General features: G+C 46.7%; 1 protein-coding gene across 4 annotated transcripts in view; it reads right to left on the bottom strand.

The window, feature by feature from the left end:
• The window catches only part of VWCE (von Willebrand factor C and EGF domains), a 40,243-nt gene extending 22,163 nt beyond the window's left edge, over window positions 1-18,080 (bottom strand). For 2 of the 4 annotated variants that reach the window (XR_014009774.1, XM_081200630.1), the window contains exons 1-15: window positions 17,741-18,080; window positions 15,836-15,930; window positions 13,118-13,207; window positions 8,509-8,637; window positions 8,168-8,284; window positions 7,922-8,038; window positions 7,098-7,226; window positions 5,955-6,421; window positions 5,758-5,851; window positions 4,906-4,988; window positions 4,466-4,553; window positions 2,578-2,663; window positions 1,732-1,849; window positions 1,418-1,503; window positions 405-501 (exon numbers count right to left, since the gene is read on the bottom strand). Coding sequence is in view for 3 of the 4 variants with exons in the window: in XM_081200630.1 (XP_081056756.1) it covers window positions 405-501; window positions 1,418-1,503; window positions 1,732-1,849; window positions 2,578-2,663; window positions 4,466-4,553; window positions 4,906-4,988; window positions 5,758-5,851; window positions 5,955-6,421; window positions 7,098-7,226; window positions 7,922-8,038; window positions 8,168-8,284; window positions 8,509-8,637; window positions 13,118-13,207; window positions 15,836-15,930; window positions 17,741-17,850 (1,906 nt within the window). In the remaining variant the exon portion in view is untranslated. The remainder of the gene's footprint in view (window positions 1-404; window positions 502-1,417; window positions 1,504-1,731; window positions 1,850-2,577; window positions 2,664-4,465; window positions 4,554-4,905; window positions 4,989-5,757; window positions 5,852-5,954; window positions 6,422-7,097; window positions 7,227-7,921; window positions 8,039-8,167; window positions 8,285-8,508; window positions 8,638-13,117; window positions 13,208-15,835; window positions 15,931-17,740) is intronic. The other 2 variants (XM_081200631.1, XM_081200632.1) reach the window with 2 other exon arrangements.
• Between the last annotated feature and the right edge of the window lie 4,043 nt (window positions 18,081-22,123).

Raw genomic sequence — 22,123 nt, 5'->3', positions numbered from 1 at the left:
GACTTGCCATACATTTAATATCCCTGGGAAACCAGGGTTCCAAAACAAGCAAGGAGCCTTCAGATACAAAAAAAAAGCTCCCTCTTACTCCAGATTGTTTCCCTGCTGTTTTCAGTTCTTTCTCTATATGAAAACATTTGGGGTCAAATGAACATGCACTGTAAGAGGCATTATATATGACAAGATATTTGTCACAGACTGTAATTCTTGCATTTTGACCCCGCTGTTTTGCAGTTGCAGTCTGCACTGATGTGTACATTAATTCTGCAATTAGAATAAGCAATGTAATATAAGGAAAAGCAGGCAAGTTAGCAACAACAGCAAAAGTTGAGTTTTCTGGCTGTGGATTCTGGTGTTCTGATTTCCCTGAGAAGGGAATAGCTGTCTGAGAAGATGGAATTTACCTGCTGAACAATCTGGACAGCACTGCCCAGGGATCCGGATTGGGTGAGGACATGTCTCCAAACACTCTGTCCTCTTACAGCTCACAGAGCCATCTGCCTGCAACAGAAAAGAACTTCACAGAAACCCACAGCACAAACAGCTGGACTGTTGCAGGCAGATAGATCGATATCACCCCAGAAGAGACTTGAATTTCCTAGAGGTATCTGTCTTTGAAGCAGCAAATATTTTCTGTCCCTGTGTCAGTTTTCATAAAAGGTTCCAGAATTGTTCAACTGCTTTACATTTGACACCTGAAAGCCCATGGTATGTAAGCAATAATTTTACAGTTTCATCCTACAAAGGTTGTTTACAATCCTAGAATTCAATGCCTTAAGTCCCGTTAACACTCAATAGACTAACTGCTCTGACATCACTTCGGCTAATTAAATGGTCATCACAGAAGCCAGGATAACACCTCTGCCTGCCTAGATCCTCTCTGACATCACAGCAGGTCAGCAAGTAGCACTAAGGAAGACAGGGCAGGCAGAGAGATCACAGGTTGAGGCAATGGCAAGAAGGAAGGCACAGGATCACTGGTGGAGGTTAATTCATTTAAAACATTTCTCTGCCACTACTCCCCCCCCTCCCAAAAAAGGGTCCACATGGCAGCTTATACAAGTCAGTGGGTTCAGTGACACTTATTGTCTATGGACTGTGAACACACTTATTTAATAAATAAAAGGCACTTCTGGCCTCCTAAGCAGTCAGGAGAGATCAAAGCCTAAATTTCATCATTTTTGTGACATACAACAAGAACACAACTATACCCTTTGGATCCCAGCATACACAGGCAAACAGAGACTGGGGTTAGAACTACAGTATGTTGTTCCAAGTGTCAATTGGATTCTCCTAATCCTGGCTCAGCTAAGGTGGTGGGGGCAGCAGCGGCAGCAGCAGCAAAGGGCTACCATGGTTTTTGCAACAGGAGATTGGGAGGTTGAAACTGAATGAAGTAGAGCAGGTTATCATTCACCTGGCAGATGCATAACTCACAGGGATCACCCGGTGACCAGATCTGTCCAATTGGAAATTCAACTCCATTGTCATCCACAAAGCAACCTGGCCAAGAAAAGGAGAACAATGGAAGGAAACAACTGTGAGCACAGAATGGGGACCTTGGCGAGAGGAAAACAAGGTGTGTGTGTGATGGTGGGACAGTACAGCACAAAGATGCTTAGCTCACCAGAAGCCCTGTACCATGGGCAGACCTATCTGATAACCCATTGCCTACAATTATATACATCCTCATGCCACAACAACACGCCCCAGCCATTGAGATCTCCTTACCTGTCATGGGTGCAGCCTTTCGGCAGGTGAAGCAGCACTGCCCTGGGGCCAACAGCCAATCATCTCGGGGACAGTCCAGCATGGGACAAGGAGTGAAGGAGCACTCAACTTCACCTTGCTGAGAAAGGGTGTGAGGGCGCATGTTACCCACAGTAATTGCAAAGATAAAGATAGGAGGTTCACAGAATCTTCCTTACTGAATTTTGCAAAACAAGGGAATCGGATCCTGCAATGCCAGGGCTTCACAAAGCCCACCACCATCTTCTACTATGCCCCTGCAGACCTTTCTTATAGAGGGCCCAAGGGCCATCAGCAAGAGTATCCTTGCCTAGTGTTACTAAGGTTTGCATCAGAGGCAGTTTAAAATGACTCTTGTTATACTGAAAGCTACTCCAAGCCTTGGCCTGTGCTAAGCAATGGGCAACATAAAACATGCAAAGATCTTCGAGAAAGCCTGTAGCTCGGTAGCAGAGCATCTCCCTTGCATGCAGAAGGCCCTAGGTTCAATTCCTGCTGTCTCCAGGTAGGGCTAGGAAAAGGTCCTCCCTGGAGAGCTGCTGTCAGTCAGAGCAGGCAGTATAGAGCTGGGTGGACCAAGGTTCAGACTCAGTATCAGGCAGATTCCCATGTTCCCAACTGAACTGACATGTAAAGTCAGTGCAGCGGGGTGGGGGGACGTTTTGTCTTCTTTCTAACAGGTAAGGAGATTTTACAAGGAGTCCAGAGACTGCATAACTGAGAATCACCAGTACTCCAGAGAACAACAAACACACCTAATAGTGAGTGACATGGCTAGCAAATCCTCTCAGATCAGGAGCATGGAGGGAGGCCTAGGCCAACACCTACCCTGCACACACAGGTGGTACAGTCATCACCATCCAGGCTGAACTCAGCCCCCTCTGGGTATGTCTGGCCGCGGAAGTGGCACTCAGCTACAAAGGAAGGCAAGAGTATGTCAGTGATTCCCTGGCAGATCCTCTTTGGCTGCAGTGCCCCGTTTATGGAATGCTCCCTCTCAGTGAGGCTCTCCTGGGGCCACATGAAATTACTTTTAGGAGCCAGGTAAAAAGGCCTTTCATTCGTTCATCTAGGGCAGGCATAGGCAAACTCGGCCCTCCAGATGTTTGGGGACTACAACTCCCATCATCCCTGACCACTGGTCCTGTTAGCTAGAGGTGATGGGAATTGTAGTCCCAAAACATTTGGAGGGCCGAGTTTGCCTATGCCTGATCTAGGTCCTTTTTATATGCTCAACTTTTATGTTGCTGGTTTTGCTCTGTTAGCTGCTCTTCTACTCTGATGATGGTTGAGCACCATGCTTAGATGTGTTGCTGCACTAATTATTATTTCTGCTGAGTTCTGTGAGCAGTCTTGGGAAGTTTTTAAAACAGAAAGGCAGCATAAAAGTGTTTCAGATAGGTAAGTCCTTTGCTGTCCCTCCTGGTCAGTGATCTTGTGGGGTAAGTTTTTGCTTCCTCAGGATGTGTGGTATTGCACAGGGAGAACCACATAGCTGCAGGCTACCCCATATTAAAGCTTCCTTGCACAAAGAAAACTCGATGTCAGGGAGAAAGGCTCTAGCCTAATGCTCTCAAAGCTTGTCGCTTGCAGCTCTGTGAGAGGCAAGCTACAGTTTTCAGGATTCTTTGGGGAAAGCCGTGTGCTTTAAATGTGATTTTCATCTCTGTCAATATATTGTGGCAGGGGGTTTGTATTCGCCCTGTTCACAAACTTTGGTTCAATAGAAACTCAAACTTCCGGGTAAAACGATAAGATCATGAGAAAGCATTCCCCACCCCCACCCCGCTAATTGCTACCACTCTCATTAATCGCACTTGTGTTATCTTGCCTGTATCAGGGTTTCAGTAATTGGGGGAAATTCCACAGCTGTGAAGTCACATGTACACCCTGGATTCCCGGTTCTAGAAAATGACAGCCTTAAATGACTTCCAGTTGGCTGGGAAGATTCAGGATGGTTACTAAGCAAAAGAGTATAAAGTTACCCCCTATGCCTTGTAAGTTTTGCCTCACCTTCCTGACTGACACCTATATTTCATCTCTGCATAGGATCATGGATTCATTAGTAATGTATTAGACTAAGTTAGCTAGCTTTATTGTTTTTGTTTTGTGACTTCCCCAATAGGCCTTTATTTCTAACAGTATACTGCTATTTTGATTATTATTACTAAAACCTCTTAATTTCAGTGTGCCTTGGATCTTCACATTTCCTGCTGCGTAATTTGGCTTATTTTGCCTGAGGCCCCGAGAAGCAGAGAATGGTACTTCAACTCTTGCTCATCGGGACATCTTGGAATACAGCCTAAGATCTCCTGGCTCGGGTTGGGTGGGTGGTTTTACCCTTGGATTTTAGTAATGCCCAAACCCCCAGAAAATGCTGGCCTGGCTTTTGGGCAAGACTTTATTGACAATCCCTGTGAGGGAGCATTCAGCAGCGCAACTCACTCCCTCAGCAGAGTGAAGCGCTGTTCCAAAGATAGCTTTACCCCAGAATAATAACATTTTTCTCAATATGTGTTCCAAGCGCCTTACGCATAGGGTGGCCTGTATGTCTAGGCCAGGCCTTTGGAAGAGTTGATCTCACACCATTTCTACCACCCTTCGTTTGGCCTAGGAAACCACACCTTTCTCAGTGGAGAGGAGAGTGCCCAGGGTGCCCCTCAGGCCCTGGCTGCTTTGTGAGTGAGCATCAAGTAGGATGTTGCAAGCTATCTACCTGGCTGGCAGGGACAGCAGTCGGTCTGAACAGAACTGGGGCATGGAGTGGGTGCACATTCTGGAGAGATACAGGATACGTTGCCTCCCTGGAATCAAGAAGAGAGCCCTCAGCCAAGGTCACGTGTAAAATCAGTTGCAGATCACATGCCACACACAGGAATCAGGTGGCTATTCCTCCCCTGGAGTAAAATAACTCAATAGCCCCCTCAGATATCCCTACACAAAGCTTTCTGGGTCACTAGTAAAAAGTTGTCTGCACAACTGAGACATTCTCATATGCCATAGCAAGGGCAAGGACCATTACACGAAGCTCAACACATGAAGGGCGGGTTAGCAATGGCAGCAAGCAAATTGATGAATATGCCCATTTCAAAGCAAGAAGGTGAGCTAACCTGAGGGACACGCACACACCTTCCCTGTGGACTCTGTGATACTCACCAGGCAGACGCAGATTGTGCAGTTCTCCTCAGAAAGAGAAAAGACATCCCCCTCAGCTCTGGCAGTCCCATAATAGAAACAGCCTGCAAGAGACAGGAATGTGAAATTTCTCCTCAGAGGGGAGAAGAGCCTTCTGGAGTCCCATCTCGTCTTGCCACTCCAGATTAGGAAACACTCATTGGCTTACATATGTAACCACTTTTAAAAGGATTTGGCCAAATGACACATAATCTCCACTATTTCACAGATGAAAGTAAGGATAGGTTTGTATCCCTCCTCTTTTATATTTTTGGGTATAAAAATCCCCATACCAAGGTCATATCCGTACCATCCATTTAAAACACAAGGTTTCCTCCAGAAAAATCCAGGGAGCTGTAATTTACCCCTCACAGAGCTGCAATTTCTAGCACCCTTGTAGTTCCCAGGACTCTTCAGGGGATGTTTTAAATGTATGGTGTGGTTTTAACTCAATGTCCTTGTGTGTGTGTGCATTCACTTTCCACTCAGTCAGTTGACTCTGAAAATCGCTTTGAGCCCCTTTTGTGGGAAAAGCAACAAATAAGTAAGAATAGCTTCTAGAAAACCTGGGGAACGGGGTGAAAAATAAAATCTGGGCTAACAAAACTTTAACACGCCACTCCAAAGAGGCAAAATTCAGACAAAATAAGAGATACTGGTGGTTTAAACCAGTGACGGCTTCCAGAAAACAGGGACTGTCCTTGGTAAACTCAGAGGGTTGAGGCATACGGTGGAATATATAGTGGCAAAGTCCCTAATTTAGGTGTAGGGAAGGCCCATGTGCCACAACCAGACCCATCAATGCAGTCTTAATCTTGAGGGCGCTTCTCTCACCTGTGCAGCTAGGACAGCACTCTCCTTCCATTGGAGGAACTGGGTGGGAGCAGGCAACCTCACACATCACTGCTCCACACAGCACTTGCCCACCCTACAAAAGGAAAAGACAGTCACTGTAAAGGTGGCTGCCCATTTGACACAGGGCTTGGGGGGCAGGGCGGGAGAAAGCTAGGAACCCAGGACATACCACACACCTCACAGGAGCAGTTCAGGCACCCTGGCTCCACCCAGTGGCTGCCATTCTTATGAAAAGTCCCTCCACGCCAGCAGGCAGAAGGCAGGGCTGTGGAGGAAACCCCTGGAGCAGAAGGACTTGTGGGAAGGAGCGTCGTCATCTCCTCTCGCAGCAGCAATGGCGGCAGTGGGCTCTCCATCCTGGAGGGCCTGGTGGTCTTTAGCAAGATGGGTGCGCCAAGGGAGGAACTTGGTGGAGGGAATGAAGGGGTGGGAGAAGCTGCAGGCGGGAGCACAGGGAGAGTGGGAAGGAGGCGGGAAGGAGGCGGGGTCCCGAGTGCCATGTGGGGAGCGGGTGCTCGGGATGGAGCAGAGCCCCTGGGGGGCACGGCAGGAGCCACAGAATCTGGAGATAGGCGCAGGAGAGTTGGCGGGTGCTGGAGAGACTGCAAGATGGGAGACGGGGCCAGGCTGGTCTTCAGAAATCCTGGGTTGCAGGGAAAAGAGGGAGGGAGAAAAGCCAGATAAGTTCAAAAATCCCCAGAAGATGCACGTCAAAAATATAAGGCATTTCCCAGCACACTTAGGAGCTCCCCACCTGAGCCACTCATATATTTATAGCTACTGTGGCAGGTACACACCCACCCTCACATCATTTGGCCACAGAAAAACAGGTACTGTAATAGTAATAGGCAAAGAGAGTTGAAGTCCATTTGAGAGTGAAGCTTTTTAACCACAGAAGAGTCATAAGTTTTGAATGTCCATCTCGGCCCTCATGCTTCTGTCACCTCCCTGACATACCTCACATGTACTCCTAAGCATTTCCCAAGCAGCTGAATGCATATCCCTCATGGTCTCTTTCTAGACAACCCGTTTATATCACAATAAGTGCACAATTGTTGTTCCTGTGGTGCAAGGAATCATTTCTTTCTTCTAGGTAGCACTTTGGGTGTGCTTATGGGCGGCTATTTTCTCAGCAGTCCAAGGGTAATATTTTCTTTCTGGAAATGAGCAACTCAGTCTCCACTCCACCGCCTGAGCAGTGAGGGCAGTCCACATTGCAGCTGCTAGTGTCTATTGGACAGTGCCTGTGACATCACTCAACATAAACAACGCAACTCAACTCAGATGACGAAGGATGGAAAGATGGAAATGGTCTTTACCTTCACAGGACACTCTGTCCACACTGAGCCGGTAGCCTGGGCGACAGCTGCATATGAAACTCCCGAGCGTGTTGTGACAGGAGTGCTGGCAGGTTCGCTTCTCACTGAGTCGCCGGCATTCATTCACATCTGCACCAGATGCAGCACTTACTTCAGGGCTGGGTTGGGCTCAAGCTTGTGGCTCTACAAGCATTCCTGTTGCTTAGCCATACAAGGTCAGAAAAGGGATCGCACAGCAAGGGACCTGGTGCATTACCACACGGTCAAAGCTGGGCTCGGACCAGCCTTGAGGGCCCTTTGATGCAAAGTGTATTTGGCCAGAGGATTGCACACACAGAGACACACACAGGGACGCACGGCCTCCCTCCTCAGCTGATGGTTACTGCTCCCTCCCATCACTCCCATCAAATTATCAATGTGATGACCAGGGAGGGGGCAACTTAGATTCTCATTGGGGCACTGGGAGTGGATGGGCAGATATAAAATAAACTAACAAACTAAATATTTTTTTTAATCTGGAGGCAGCAGGAGGTTTTCTCTGGAAAAAGCCAGGCTGGGTTAGTGTATCTGGCAAAAGGAGGTAACCTACCTCTAGAACACAGAGAGCAGCCTTATATTTAATCAAACCATTCTTCCATCTAGTTCAGTATTGTCTAGACACCAATGGGTTGTGACTCTTCAGGGTTTCAGACAAGGATCTTTCTCAGTCTTATCTGGAGATGCTGGGTACTGAACTGGGATCTTCTGCATGCAAAGCAGATACTCTGCCAGTGAGCTACAGCCCTTCCTCTGCTAGGTTATACAACAGAAGTAGGGACACCTACCCACACAGGAGTGCTGGTTGCCATGCAGGTAGAAGCCGGAATGACAAGAACATCGATAGCTGCCCATGCTGTTCTTGCAGTGGTGCTGACAGGGTGTTGCTAGGCACTCATCAGTATCTAGGAGCAAAATGGAGGATGCAAATGTCGATATCGTTTGCCCCACAAAAATAAACCGATCTTTGACATCTTCCCTAAAAATATTCCAGCTCCATCCCTCTCCCCTCCTATATTCCCAATCACACTCACCTTGACAGCTGTGTCTGTCAGCAGAAAGTTGCATTCCTGGGCCACATTCACATACAAAGCCACCTTCTGTGTTCACACAAAGTCCCTCACAGGAGGCACTCAGACACTCATCAATGTCTGCGGGGGGAAACATTCCCATGTGTCAATGAATGTAAAAGTGTACATTCAAGAAGCGGTACACCTGCCAAAGTCAGTTGCCATTCTGTGTGCAGCTTACTGTGGAAGAGCAATGACTGAGTAGCACTAAGAGCCCACAGTCAGGAAGCTCCTTATCTCCCTGGGAGTAGGGGCTTCAGGCCTTGCTGGTTCCATGTAAGAAAGACACCTCTCTTCCAGCTCACCTGCACAGCGTACACCATTGGCTGTCTCAGTCATGGAAAACCCCAATGGACACACCCGCGCCACCTCCTGACAACCTCCGTGGTTGCAAGCAAGGTCACAGCCATACTCTCCACAGGCACCAGGAACGTCTGAAAAGACAGAGAGGAGAGATTTCAAGCCGGGGAATGGGACTAGAAAGCAAGAAGGAACCCTGACCATTAGGTAGGGGAGTGGGAGATGCAGGTAGGCAATTTCAGTGTTACATTTAGATAACTGTAGACTCTGGACTTAAACACTTGTTGTGTGCACAACAGATGACAACCTCAAGAAGAAGAAGAGTTTGGATTTGATATCCCGCTTTATCACTACCCGAAGGAGTCTCAAAGCAGCTAACAGTCTCCTTTCCCTTCCTCCCCCACAACAAACACTCTGTGAGGTGAGTGGGGCTGAGAGACTTCAGAGAAGTGTGACTAGCCCAAGGTCACCCAGCAGCTGCATGTGGAGGAGCGGAGACGCGAACCCGGTTCCCCAGATTACGAGTCTACTGCTCTTAACCACTACACCACACTGGCTCACAGGCTCAAGGTGTCCCCCTGCCCATTCTGCTAAGTGGGACCCTGGATATCTGCCCCCAAGTCTATCTGTGAATGAACATCCAACTGACCTCATTGCAGGGGTCTCCCTACTGATAGATAGCAGGGCTTGTTCTAAGGTGTAAGAGGGCCTTCTTGGCAAGCCACTTCTGATTTACATCATAGTGGGTAGCAGCAGGCACTTCCCAAAATGACCTAGAGTGACACTATCTTGGAGGCATTGTGGGAAGTCAAAATGGCGGCTCCACACTGCCTGGGAAGAGAGACCTAGCAGGCTGGTGTTGGTGCAGCAGTAGGCCTTGTTGGGGCCCTGGGACCCTAGCAGCTGATCAAGGATGCTGGAGTTGGTGACTAGGAGCAAATTAACCAAAGGCCGCACTTTTGCAACAGAAGCAGAGATGAGCACAACCCCAGTTGCATGGGCTTCTGTTTCAGGAAGAGCAGAATGTGAAAGAAGAGCATCCTATGACAGAGAAAGGCAAGAAAAAAGGCAGGTGCCATGGCAGGCTTAGGCTGCAGCACATCATAAAGCACATTCAATGCACTTTTCCCCACCCAAAGAATCCTGGGAACGAAGGTTTGTTAAGGCTGCTGAGAACTGTAGCTTTGTGATGGGTAAACTACCCTTCCCAGAATTCTTTGGGAGGAAACATGTGCTATGAAAGCATGGTGTATAAGCAGCCTTAGAGAAGACACACATCAATCAGGAAGAACTTTACTGTCTCCTGCCAGAGAAAACAGGATGCCAAAAGGAACTTTCTGACTTCACCAAGCTACAACTCTTGCCACCTAATGAATAAGCTATTTAATCACAGGCAAATAACAGGCAAAGGTGCCCTAAAAGAAGTGGAAGAAGGTAAGCAAGGGAGGACCAGGCAGGGCATCACTGAAGGTACAGTGAGAAGAGCACAAGCCAGATACTTAGACGGGGATGCCTCTTACAGGGAAAGGGTCAAAAAGAAAAGGAAGGAACCTTTTATCATATGTGGTGGACCTGTCCCAAGGTGAAAGACTTCTGGGAAAAGATTTATAATGAATTGAAAAAAATGTTGAAATATACATTTATAAAGAAACCAGAGGCCTTTCTTCTTGGAATAACAGGTTTGGAATTGCCCAAGAAAGATGTTAAATTATTTTTGTATGCCACAACTGCTGCTCGTATTTTGTAAGCTAAAAAGTGGAAAACCCAAGAATTACCAACAATAGAAGAATGACAGATGAAGATGATGGATTTTTCGGAGCTAGCCAACCTAACCGGAAGAATTTGCGACCAGAAGGAGGAGGAGTATCAGGAAGAGTTGAATAAATTTAATGAATATCTAGTTAAATTTGTTAAGTTAAATTAACTGAAAATAGCTTGCAGATACAGTGGTACCTCGCAAGACGAATGCCTCGCAAGACAAAAAACTCGCAAGACGAAAGGGTTTTTTGTTTTTTGAGCTGCTTCGCAAGACGATTTTCCCTATGGGCTTGCTTCGCAAGACGGAAACGTCTTGCAAGTTTGTTTCCTTTTTCTTAACACCGTTAATACAGTTGCGACTTGACTTCGAGGAGCAACTCATAGAACGCGGTGTGGTAGCCTTTTTTGAGGTTTTTTAAGACTTTGGTGATATTTGAAGCTTTTCCAAAACTTTCCCGACACCGTGCTTTGCAAGACGAAAAAAATCGCAAGACGACAAAACTCGCGGAACAAATTAATTTCGTCTTGCGAGGCACCACTATACCTAATTGGCTTAGGATTTTATTTATGTTAACTGATGAATTAATATGTTTAATTCCATAAGGTGAAGATTTAAGGATGTTAATGTTTAAGTTAAATTTCATAAGAATTGGGATTTGGAAAATCGTTAAAAGGACATGCAATGAAATTCAACCAAGGGGAAGTGAGGAAGTCACTTAACAAAGTTAATAAGTGTAATTTTCAATAAGGCTATGATTTATGTTTGTTTGTCTTGTGTGTGTGTGTGTGTGTGTGTGTGTGTTTGTTTGTTTATAATATTGTGAAAACTAATAAAAATTTTGAGAAGAAAAAAAATACATGGAAAGGGTCAAAGGCCCTTGCCATGGTTCAGAAAACCCACAATGGCTGTCCAGATTGCTGGAGATGGATTGCTTACCCCAGTATGAGCAAGGAGGCAGCACAGTTGATAAGTTTGTTGTTATTGGGTGTGGGGGGTAGAATAAAGCACTGCTTGACCAATAAGCCACTGCCTTCTACTACAGCATTCAAAAAACATAAGAACATCATAAACTTTGCATGGCCATTGTTGCAAAACCTATGATTACATAAACTGAAAATCATCCAGAATGTTACAACATGTTTACAAAAGCCTTGTTCTGATTAAGTGTTGCTCTTAATATAGGTAATAACAACATGAACTGATTTCCCTTAAAAGCAACCAACTCTCAGATACATTTGAAGGATATTTCACTAAGCCTTCGCAGCAAAAGTCTTGCTTTATATGCCCAGAAAGGAAGGGCATTTTAGCAATTTGCTCGGTCCACTAAAATGTTTAAAGGCTGGATCTGGGAAAAGGAGATGCAGAGCTTCTGCTGGTGTAGACTCATTGGGCTAAATAGAGCGAGGGCTGCTAGCCTTCTCTGGCCTGTGGGCTCATTTGCAATCCAGAGAAACTGTCATGGGCACCACACACACACACACACCACAACCATAATCACGCACACATTCACTTTCCTTGCTTTCCCCCCTCAAATCAGATTGAGGGGCAGTGATCTTTTTGGAAGGTAAAGTTGGACAGGCAAGATGTTATTTTAATTTTTCCCAAGCCCAATGGGGGCGGGCACAGAATCCTTCCCTTCATAGATGTGACTCTTCAACACCCCCCCCCATTCCAACTAGGCTTCTAATTAGCTGTGGGATAAGTCATCTCATAACCAAAGTCTAATTAATGCACGAAGGTGTTAACACCATAGAGTAAGATATCCTGCCAGGTTTAACTATGTCACTTTCCTTATCTTGGGAGGGAATAGGTAATCAAGCCTAATGTTCCCATCCAGTCCACCTGAGAAGCTCAACATGTGAAGAGGCGTGAGCTGCTTGCTCCAGCTCAGCCACACGGTTCTCATTAGCCACTCTTGAGTTCCTATACCAATAATTTAGGGACTTTCACCACTTTATGTAACTATGCTAAGTTTTACTACCTGTGCAACTTTTTTCTGAATGCTTTATGGAAAAGCACATGAATCTGCCCTTGGAAGAGTTTGAAAGTAAAACCGTTTTTAACTTACAAAACAGGTGTATATTAGGAGAAATCAGCATCAAAGTGCTGATGAATTTTCATTGGAACTTCTAATGAAGTTCCAATGTTCTTATTTTTACTATGTATTTTGTGGGTTTTACATTGTAATATTATGTTGTGAATCGCCCTGAGATCTGTGGATGAAGGGCAGTATATAAATTTAATAAATAATAAGTAATAATAATACGATGCCTTATGAGGAACGGCTAAGGGAGCTGGGCATGTTTAGCCTGGAGAAGAGGAGGTTAAGGGGTGATATGATAGCCATGTTCAAATATATAAAAGGATGTCACATAGAGGAGGGAGAAAGGTTGTTTTCTGCTGCTCCAGAGAAGCGGACACAGAGCAATGGATCCAAACTACAAGAAAGAAGATTCCACCTAAACATTAGGAAGAACTTCCTGACAGTAAGAGCTGTTCGACAGTGGAATTTGCTGCCAAGGAGTGTGGTGGAGTCTCCTTCTTTGGAGGTCTTTAAGCAGAGGCTTGACAACCATATGTCAGGAGTGCTCTGATGGTGTTTCCTGCTTGGCAGGGGGTTGGACTCGATGGCCCTTGTGGTCTCTTCCAACTCTATGATTCTATGATTCTATAATAAAACTTCTTTTTTAAAAAATTAATCGCAAGCTGATGTGGAAATAAGGAGAAATGAAGATGGGAAGAATGAGAAACTGAGAGAAACCAAAACTGACAGATTTGCACATTCCCAGCCAGCCCTCACAAGAGTCCACATAGCAAACTGAATAACTGGCATCATCCCACAAAGTTCTCCTTACCTTGGCATGTAATGCCCTGCCCTCCATCCCTGCAGGAACAGACATTGGGAGCGATGCAGAAGCCGCTTCCACAGCCAAAGGAACAAAGCGCTGCAAGAAGGTCCAAGAAAGCACCAGTTAACAAAGACAAAAAATTAGGATCTTAATCCCACCACCACTCTACCCCACCACAGTGCAGCAGAAGAGAACCACTCTCATGCCAAGCAGGAAGGAGCCCAGTTAAGAGATCTAGCAATAGATCAGAGCAGAATTACAGGTAAGGAAAGGAAGAACTTTCAAGATAAATGAATGAGTTAGATGGGGAGGAGGCACTAAGATGCTTCCAGGCCGTCGTTATTTTAGCCACCCTGCAAAGAAATAATAATTAATTCTCATTAAGCAGCCAGCACATTCTATTCTCCCTGCAAATAGATCAGGGTGAATACTCCATAAACAGTGTGAAAGCACCCTCATTTGATCATTAAAAAAAAAACCACAATCTAATCAGTAGGTACTACAAATGTTTGCTGCCAAGAAATGGATGTTAATGACGCTCCCTGTATCTAGAAGAAATAAAATCCCGTGTATATTTATGCAAAAAGAATTCCCACTGTATGCAATGGTATGGAAGTGAGGACAGGATTGAAGCATTCACTGCCCTTTTTAAAAATAAAACATCATCTTCTTTTTATTCCATAGGCATTTCCACCCTACCGCCATTTGCCAGTTTTAAACTAATGCAACTATCCTAGCTCCTTGCTTGCCACCTGTGGTTTTGCGAGCATACCGAAAATGCTCAGGTAGAGCCCACTGATTCCTTACAGAACTAAAACTCCCAGCCCATTCAGGAGTTGCCCAGTCTAGCTGCCTGTATTCATTGTTGCATGAAAATCCCAGCTGCCATTTGGGTGACTTCTATCAAACACCACTCCATCCCCTCACCCTGCCACAAAAAAATGATCTATTTTACTTCCATGCTGTCTGCATGGGCATTGTGACATCAGCCTTGCTGCCTGCTCTGCAGGAGGTAAGAGAAGCCCCCACCCCCTCCTTTTAGGGCTGGACTTGGCAGCACTTGCCAACAGTGACATCTAACAAAAACGGTTAGTGAGTAGCATGTTCTCATCTCCAATTGCCAGATGCCAGAAATGAACGAGAGCAGCTGGTAGTAACCCGCTAAGGACCCAGCAGCTGGACCTTACGTGTCGTCATGTGAGCAAATAAGCAGCTAAGCCAGGGAGCACCACCGCTATGAGCACATGCAGCAGGACGCCACATTGGCACAGCACTAGGGGCCAGCGCTGCTAGACTAGGGAAATCAACCTTTGCAAGATGGGGTGCTGCGACAGCATGTACACTAGAAACGTCTACTGTGTAGAGGTGTGCAGCACTGTGCATGATGCTATGTGACCGACCCTGAAAGCTTTTTAATCGTTACAGCACATCCATAGGACAGACTTAATTTTGGTTTTAGACAACACCTTAACAGTGGTGGCCTCCCCTAAACAATCCTAGGAAGGCTATAACTTGGGTATAAGAGCATCTGCTTGGCCTGCAGAATGACCCCGTTTCAATTCTTGGCATCTCCAGCCAGGTAGGGCTGGAGAGACTCCTGTCTGAAATCTTGGTGGGCCATTGCCTGCTAGTGTAGGTAGACCATTAGTGTGATTTGGTATCAAGTGGCTTCCTGTGTTCCTAGTTTGCTGAAGTGCTGGAAATTATGACTGAGCTGCCTTATCCCCCTACAGCCCACCTCAGTTCACAAAATTGCATGAGTGAATGGACTGCTGAAACTAATTAAAAAGCTGTATGCCTAGTATCTGACACTAAACTGACCCCTGCTGGTTCAGGGCCCATCTAGTCAGGCATGCTGTCCTCACAGTGGTCATCCAAGGTATTTGTAGGAAGACCACAAAGAGAACCTGAGTGCAATAGCACTCTCTCCACTTGTGATTCCCAGCAACTGGTACTCGGAAGTGTACTGCCTCCAACAGAGCATAGCCAGAGCATAGCGATGCTTCCAGAACATAGCCATCGTAGCTAGTAAGCCTTATCCTCCATGAATTTGTCTAATTCCTTTCTAAGCACCACCAAGGGCACACTCCTGTTTGTGCCACAATTTCTATGCATGGAGCCAAAAGTATTCTTTTTTTTTTGTCTGGCCACTTTCCTCGAAAAACCTCCCCGCTGTTTACTGCTGCGTCTGAACAAATGTCAATCGGATTTCCCATGGATTCAGCCGTAAACAGTAGGTTTCTCCGGGGGGGGGGGGCTTTCGGACCTGTGCCTAGAAATTGTTGCACAAACAGGAGTATGGATGAGCCCTAATTTGGTGGCCATCATCACATTTTATGGGAGCAAATTCCATAGTTTAATTGTACACTGTGTGAAGAAGCAATTTGCTTTGTCTTGCCTTGAATCTTCCAATATTCAGATTCTTCTGGTGGCCCTGAGTCCTAGTGTCATAAGAGAGGGAGAAAAACTCTCCGTGTTGCTGCAATGGAGTTGAAAAGTGCTGGGTAGTCTTATGGATCCCATCAATCTTTTGGGCCTCGTAGTGGATAGAGATTTCCGCAGCCATCTTATCATTTGTGGCTCCCAGTACTGCTGTCATTCTACACCAACTTGTACATTCCCAGAAATTTATAGCTCAAGTTGAGATCAGTTCACTAATGAGATTTAGCAACAATACAGAAGGACAAGTGAGCTGATGTCTTCCAAAGAACTCCAGGTACTTACGCATGGTGCACTGTCCGCTGCCTGGAGATGGTATCCACCCAGGGCAGCATCCACTTCCAAAACCAGAGAGGCAAACATGTGGTCCGATGCGACGTCTAGGAATAGGTGAAAGATGGACTGAGACATTTCCAGGAGTGAAAAGTAACTCTCCAAGCTGCGCTGTTTTGAGGACTGAGTCACATGCCTCTTCTGCTTATGGAGGGCTAAGATTAGCGGTATGCTCAAGGCTGCCTGTGGTCACATCCCAGAATCCTGGGAACTGTAGTTTACCCCTCACAGAGCTACAATTCCCAGGACCCTTAGCAACAAAGGTGGTTGTTTTTTTGAGGGAAGCAATGTACTTTAAATATGTGGTGATCAAAGGATTCCAGGCACTGTTGAGTTGTAGTTTACCCCTCACAGAGTTACAATACCCAGCAACGCCACAGTGTCCAGAATAAGTACATGGGAAGAAAAGGAGTAGATGGAACAGTGGCACATAGGGCTCTGCTGCACTTCCTTTGGTGCAGGTCCACACTTTAAAGCTCTGTTTCTGAGCGGTTTTCTTTTGTCCGTGGAAAAACCAAATTGCCATTTGCTTAGATTCAGGGGTAAAATGTGGGCTTTCCCACGGAAAGTGCCTGGACAAAAACACAAACATCACTCAGACCTGTACCTAGAAACATGACACAAAAGGACGTCTGAATGAACCCATAGAGAGAAAGCTGTGCCCAGGATATGTGGAAACACAGGTACAGAAACCACTCTGAATGTAATGATAAGCATATACACTACACAGTGGTACCTCGGGTTACATACGCTTCAGGTTACATACGCTTCAGGTTACAGTCTCCACTAACGCAGAAATAGTACCTCGGGTTAAGAACTTTGCTTCAGGATGGGAACAGAAATTATGCTCCGGTGGCACAGCAGGAGGCCCCATTAGCTAAAGTGGTGCTTCAGGTTAAGAACAGTTTCAGGTTAAGAACGGACCTCCGGAACGAATTAAGTACTGAACCCAAGGTACCACTGTACCTTGAAAGCACATTCAAAGCACACACACACCCCTCGAAGAATTCTGGGCACTGTAGTTTGGGGGGGGGGGTTGCTGGACATAGTAACTCTGTGGAGGGTAAATTACAGTGCCCAGAATTCTCCGAGGGAAAGAATACGCTTCAAATGTGCTTTAAAGGAACAGTGTGTATACAGCCTTCTGGGCTAAGACACACAATCACTCCGCACATGGTTGGGTACTTTCTGCCCCCAGCACCTTTCTCTCATCTGTACTGAAGCAGGTTGTCTCTCTAAATTGTTCCCCACAAGTACACATTCCAGTTTTGCCTGCCACTTGGGGTTTCCCAGGCATGCAAAGCTGCAACTGCTGAGAGGTGGTCAGTCAGTGACGGTGCACAGATTATATACCAGCCCACATCTGAAAGAAAAAGAAAAGGCAAACTAGGACTTTGGGCGCACTGTTGCCCCATCCATGCAGTCCCTTGGTCTGTCAGTCGACCTTTCATCCCAACTTCAGTGGTTGTGCAAGCTGAACTTTGTTCAGAAGTAAATTCGTGGAATTATGCTTCTATTCAGGCACGGCATGAATTTTATAGATGTTGAGGGCAAAAGTATGAAGGGGGCAGATCAACTGCACTGCAGCCTTCAGAAGAGAACAAAAATAGCTAAGAAAGAGGTGATGGGCACCTTGAGGGAAGCAAAATACTCCTTCAGGCAGGAATTGCTCTCTCTCTACACATGATACAAACAAACAACCCCCTCTTGGGCCCAGATCGGGAGGGGGGGGGTCTCCAGGTCCCGCAGCCAAGCTCCAGGAGGTAGCTGTGTGTGTTTTGGTGTGCGTATGTGTGTGTGTGTGGAGGTCTGGGACTTGGCTGCCCCTGTACAGAGGTGGGTATAGGGGGTGGGTACCTCTCCACGGCGAAGTTGGCAAGTTTCCTCCTTCCTGTGTAGACTCTCCCCTGGGCCCCTTGAAGGAACACAGAGACACAGGCAGCCTGGAAGAGCAGCTCCGCGAACATGACAGGCGTCTCTCTCCCAGTTCCTCAGAGATGCTCCCTTCAAGAGAGCTCTTTCCTTTTCCCCCCACAGGCCCCTCTCTACTACAGCATGGCAACTGCCTGGACTCTCCTCCCCAACCAAGGATGAGGCTGGGGGCTCCTTCTGGGCAGAGGGAGGGGAGCTGGGATCAATGATCTCAGGCTGGGGGCAGCATTGGGAGCAGACTCCTCCTCCCCACAGCCAGGCTCAGATTGCTCAGCTCTCCCCCCCCCACCCCCCAGCCCATGTGTACAGACTGGAAAAAACTCTGTGCGCTGTGTGTGTGTGTGTGTGTGTGTGTGTGTGTGTGTGTGCCTCCCCCCCTCCTCTCAGGGGCAGGGGCACCTCGAGAGGAGATGAGGAGGGAGGATCCAGCATTCCTGAAACAGCAGCTCTGTTATTTGACTGGGAAGAGGCTTACCCCCCCCCTCACCACCACCATCACCCCCCTTGTAGGAGTCTCCTTTTCCACATCTGGCAAGGCTCAAGAATCGCCCACCCCTCCCCTCTCTCTCTGGGCTGCTTTCCCAACTGCACCAAAGAGGAGCTGAAGGAGATAAAGTGTTCCAAGCCAGATCCAAAGGCGGGCTGGGGATTTGGGGAGGGGGCAAGACAACACCAGGCATGTGTGTCAAATGGTGAATGTTGGAGAGGTGCCACTTGTGATAAATTGGGGGGGGGGAGGGGAGGGGAGCTGTCCCAGAAAGGAGGCGCTGCAAAGCAAAAGCAAAATAATAATACAGGGCAAAAGGCCTTAGGTTCCCATCACTTTGCATTTTCACTTGTGTCCTACCTAAAACAAAACAGGTGTCTCAGAATTCGACCAAAATGTTACTATTTGCCATGTGCCCCCCCCCCACTTTGAGATTAGCTAGCAACACAAGTACATACCTGTGCACGCACGCACACTTACACAACCCCCGCCCGTCTTCTCATCTAGGCTAAGTGGTGTAACTATCATTCACAATTTTGGAGTAGAGCTGATCAAAGCTGTTAAGATGGGCCACATCGCAGATGATACATCTCAAAGCTATTATTGTGCTAACAGTAGCGGGCTTCCCTCAGCAGAGGGAACTGTCCAAAATTAGGCAGCTTCTCACCAAGTGGTGGAAATAAACAAGGGTGGGACTTGGGTCAACCCACATTCCAAATGCATAGAACAGCGATCACTTAGCGTGGCAGGAGAGCTGGTCACAATATGGGTGTTTTTCATGGTGTTGACTCAGTAATTCCACAGCTGCTACACAGAATCCAGACTTGTTGAACTATCACATTTCCCCAAGCATTCTAATAACATCGTAGGGCAAGCATGATTTTCCTCCCTGCTGGCAGCTCACCTGTGATTTGCAAATGCCTCGTGTTGCGTGATTGAACAAGTGTTCCTGGTAACACTGTGGCACTGTGGGTAATGAGCAACTCTATTTCCATCCATCATGGCCATGCAATTTTGTGGACTTGCAAACTTTCTATTTTTATGTTTCCTACATAGGCTTTGTACACATTACTGACTTAAAACACAGCAAGGTCCTTTTCTTTTCCACAAGTTGGATTGAAGCTGGTTTGCGGTAGGTGCAATGGGGACACACAAAAATGTAATCACGTAGAAAAGAAAGGAGAAAGAGCAGACTGTGGCTAATGTCTTTTGTACACTGCTTCCCAAACCAATGGTGAGAGCACACTGGATGCAGAGTAAATGGGAATGTGTGCATAGCCATTATTAGCATCCGAGTGCTCTTGTGCCATAGAACTTGCATACAGTGGTGCCCCGCAAGACGAATGCCTCGCAAGACGAAAAACTCGCTAGACGAAAGGGTTTTGCGGTTTTTGAGCTGCTTCGCAAGACGAATTTCCCTATGGGCTTGCTTCGCAAGACGAAAACGTCTTGCAAGTTTGTTTCCTTTTTATTAACACCGTTAATACAGTTGCGACTTGACTTCGAGGAGCAACTCATAGAACGCGGTGTGGTAGCCTTTTTGAGGTTTTTAAAGACTATGCTGATTTTTGAAGCTTTTCCAAAACTTTTCCGACACCATGCTTCGCAAGACGAAAAATTCGCTAGACGAAAAAACTCACGGAACGAATTAATTTTGTCTTGCGAGGCACCACTGTAATCCTTTTATTTTTCAAACAGTGGCAGCGAGTAGTAAGGTTGCTTGTCCCTTTCTCCAGCAATGCCCCATTAAGGGAAGGCTCTGCTTTAAAGCAGTCTTCACCAATCTGATGCCCTACAGCTGGTCTAGGAAATAGGATAGGCCCATAGCTCAGGGGTAGAGCATCTGCTTTGGATGTAGAAGATTCCAGGTTCAAAACCAGCGTCTCCAGGTAAGGCTCTCTGAAACCCAAGAGATCTGCAGTCAGTCCAAGTGGACAATACTAAGCTAGATGGACCAATGATCTGACTCGGTATAAAGAAGCCTCCTATGACTGCCAAAAAGGACTGAATCTTTGAAGTGGCGAGCGATTGCCTCCTTGTTTTTCTGAATCACACTTGCCCTTTAGACAGAGAAACAGTGTCCCTTCCTTTATACTTTGACCACACTGGTCATCATGGATCCTGCCAAGTCACATTGTTCCTCCCAAAGGGAAACAAAGAGAGGGAAATCTCCTCTTCAGAAAGCTGCCACTGCTGCTTTCCAATTGGGCTACATTTTGACTGAAAAGCAGCCCAGGCTGCACAGCTCTGTGATTATTTCTCCCCTCGCACACCAGCTTCAAGCACTTTTTGTACCTGGAGAGGCAGGTAACTTGGTTTCAAGAAGGGAATGAACAATGATAGCAAGAAAACACACAAAGATCCCTGCTGGTTGAAGCCAAGGGTCCGCCTAGTCTCTTTCCAGCTGTGTCCTGCCAGATGCTTCCATGAAGCCACCAAAGCAAGGCATGAAAGCAACAGCCCCTGCCTCCCAGTTTTGTCCGAAGTGGCAGCTAGTATTCAGAGGTATACTATACGGAGGCTCTGTTTAGCTGTTATTGGATGCCACCTACAAGCCAAAAACTATTGCTATATTTGGTCCTGTTAGGTAGGAGCAATACTCTGCAACTCCATACACAGAAAAAGGACATGCAAGGATCTTGCTGATGGGGAGCTGATCTATATATTCAATGGCAGGAGGGATGAGGAGAATGCAGATATGGAACCATGTGTATGACTGCTTCCCTACATTAAAGCAAACAGCCATCTTAATGTGTGTTGACTTGGCGGCAATTCTCCTCTAATATAAAAGTTTTTAGGTACTAGCCTGGTGGTGGTACCATGGCCCCATTTCGTCAGGAGCAGTTCCCACCCCCCAACTCTACCATTTCAAAAGTAAATCTCAGAAGCATGAAAGATGAAGGAAAGCACTGTAAGGAGAATCAAGAGGTATGCCTAGCTGTCTTGCTAATCTGAGAACACCCATGAACTTATTCACTTGTGAGCATGTTTGTGCACATGAACAGAGATCTTGCAAAGAGAAAGTAGCCATCCTGGTTAAAGCTATGAGATGCTGTTAGTTTATTCAAGGCCAAACCAAGAGAACTGCTGGGAATAGACCGTAATAGTCTTAACAACACTGAAGTTTCAGATCTCTTAATCATTCCTTCTGGGAGTGCAGCCAGGCTCTCTGTGAACGCTCTTACTATAAAACAACTTGGCCATTCACTACACAGGAAGGTTTACAGCTCTGTGTAAGGTTACATGGCCAGTATCTCTTATACAAGAAACGTTTCCAAACACCCTGCGCCAAGGGAAAACCTTTTGAAGGTCGTGGCGGATGTTCTCCTGGAGACACCTAGCCTGGTCGTCCTAGGGGATTTTAACATCCATGCCGACACGACCTTACAAGGGGCCGCTCGGGACTTCGTGGAAAGCATGGCCTCCATGGGGCTGTCCCTGAATAAGTCTGGCCCAACCCATAGCCGTGGACATGCCTTGGACCTGGTGTTTACCTCTATGGATGTTGGTGATCTGACACTAAGTAAAAGCGAAATGAAAGAAGTGCCATGGTCAGATCACTTCCTGGTGCAACTGGACTTCTCTGCGACCCATCCCCTCTGCAGGGAGGTGGGACCAATTCGGATGGTCCGCCCCCGCCACTTAATGGATCCAAATGGTTTCCAGAGAGTGGTAGGGGATGCTTTATCCCATGTTGATGGCCTTTCAGCCGATTCCCTGGTGGCCCGCTGGAATGTGGAGTTAACCAGGGCTATTGACTGTTTGGCTCCGAAGCGCCCTCTCCGATTGCATGGAGCCCGGACAGCCCCGTGGTTTTCCAC

Source organism: Podarcis bocagei (genome assembly GCF_964188305.1).
Source record: "Podarcis bocagei genome assembly, chromosome: 1".
In the NCBI taxonomy this organism is placed as follows: Eukaryota; Metazoa; Chordata; class Lepidosauria; order Squamata; family Lacertidae; genus Podarcis; species Podarcis bocagei.
The sequence above is the reverse complement of the archived record's forward strand: the minus strand, read 5'-3'. Positions and strand labels throughout refer to the sequence as shown.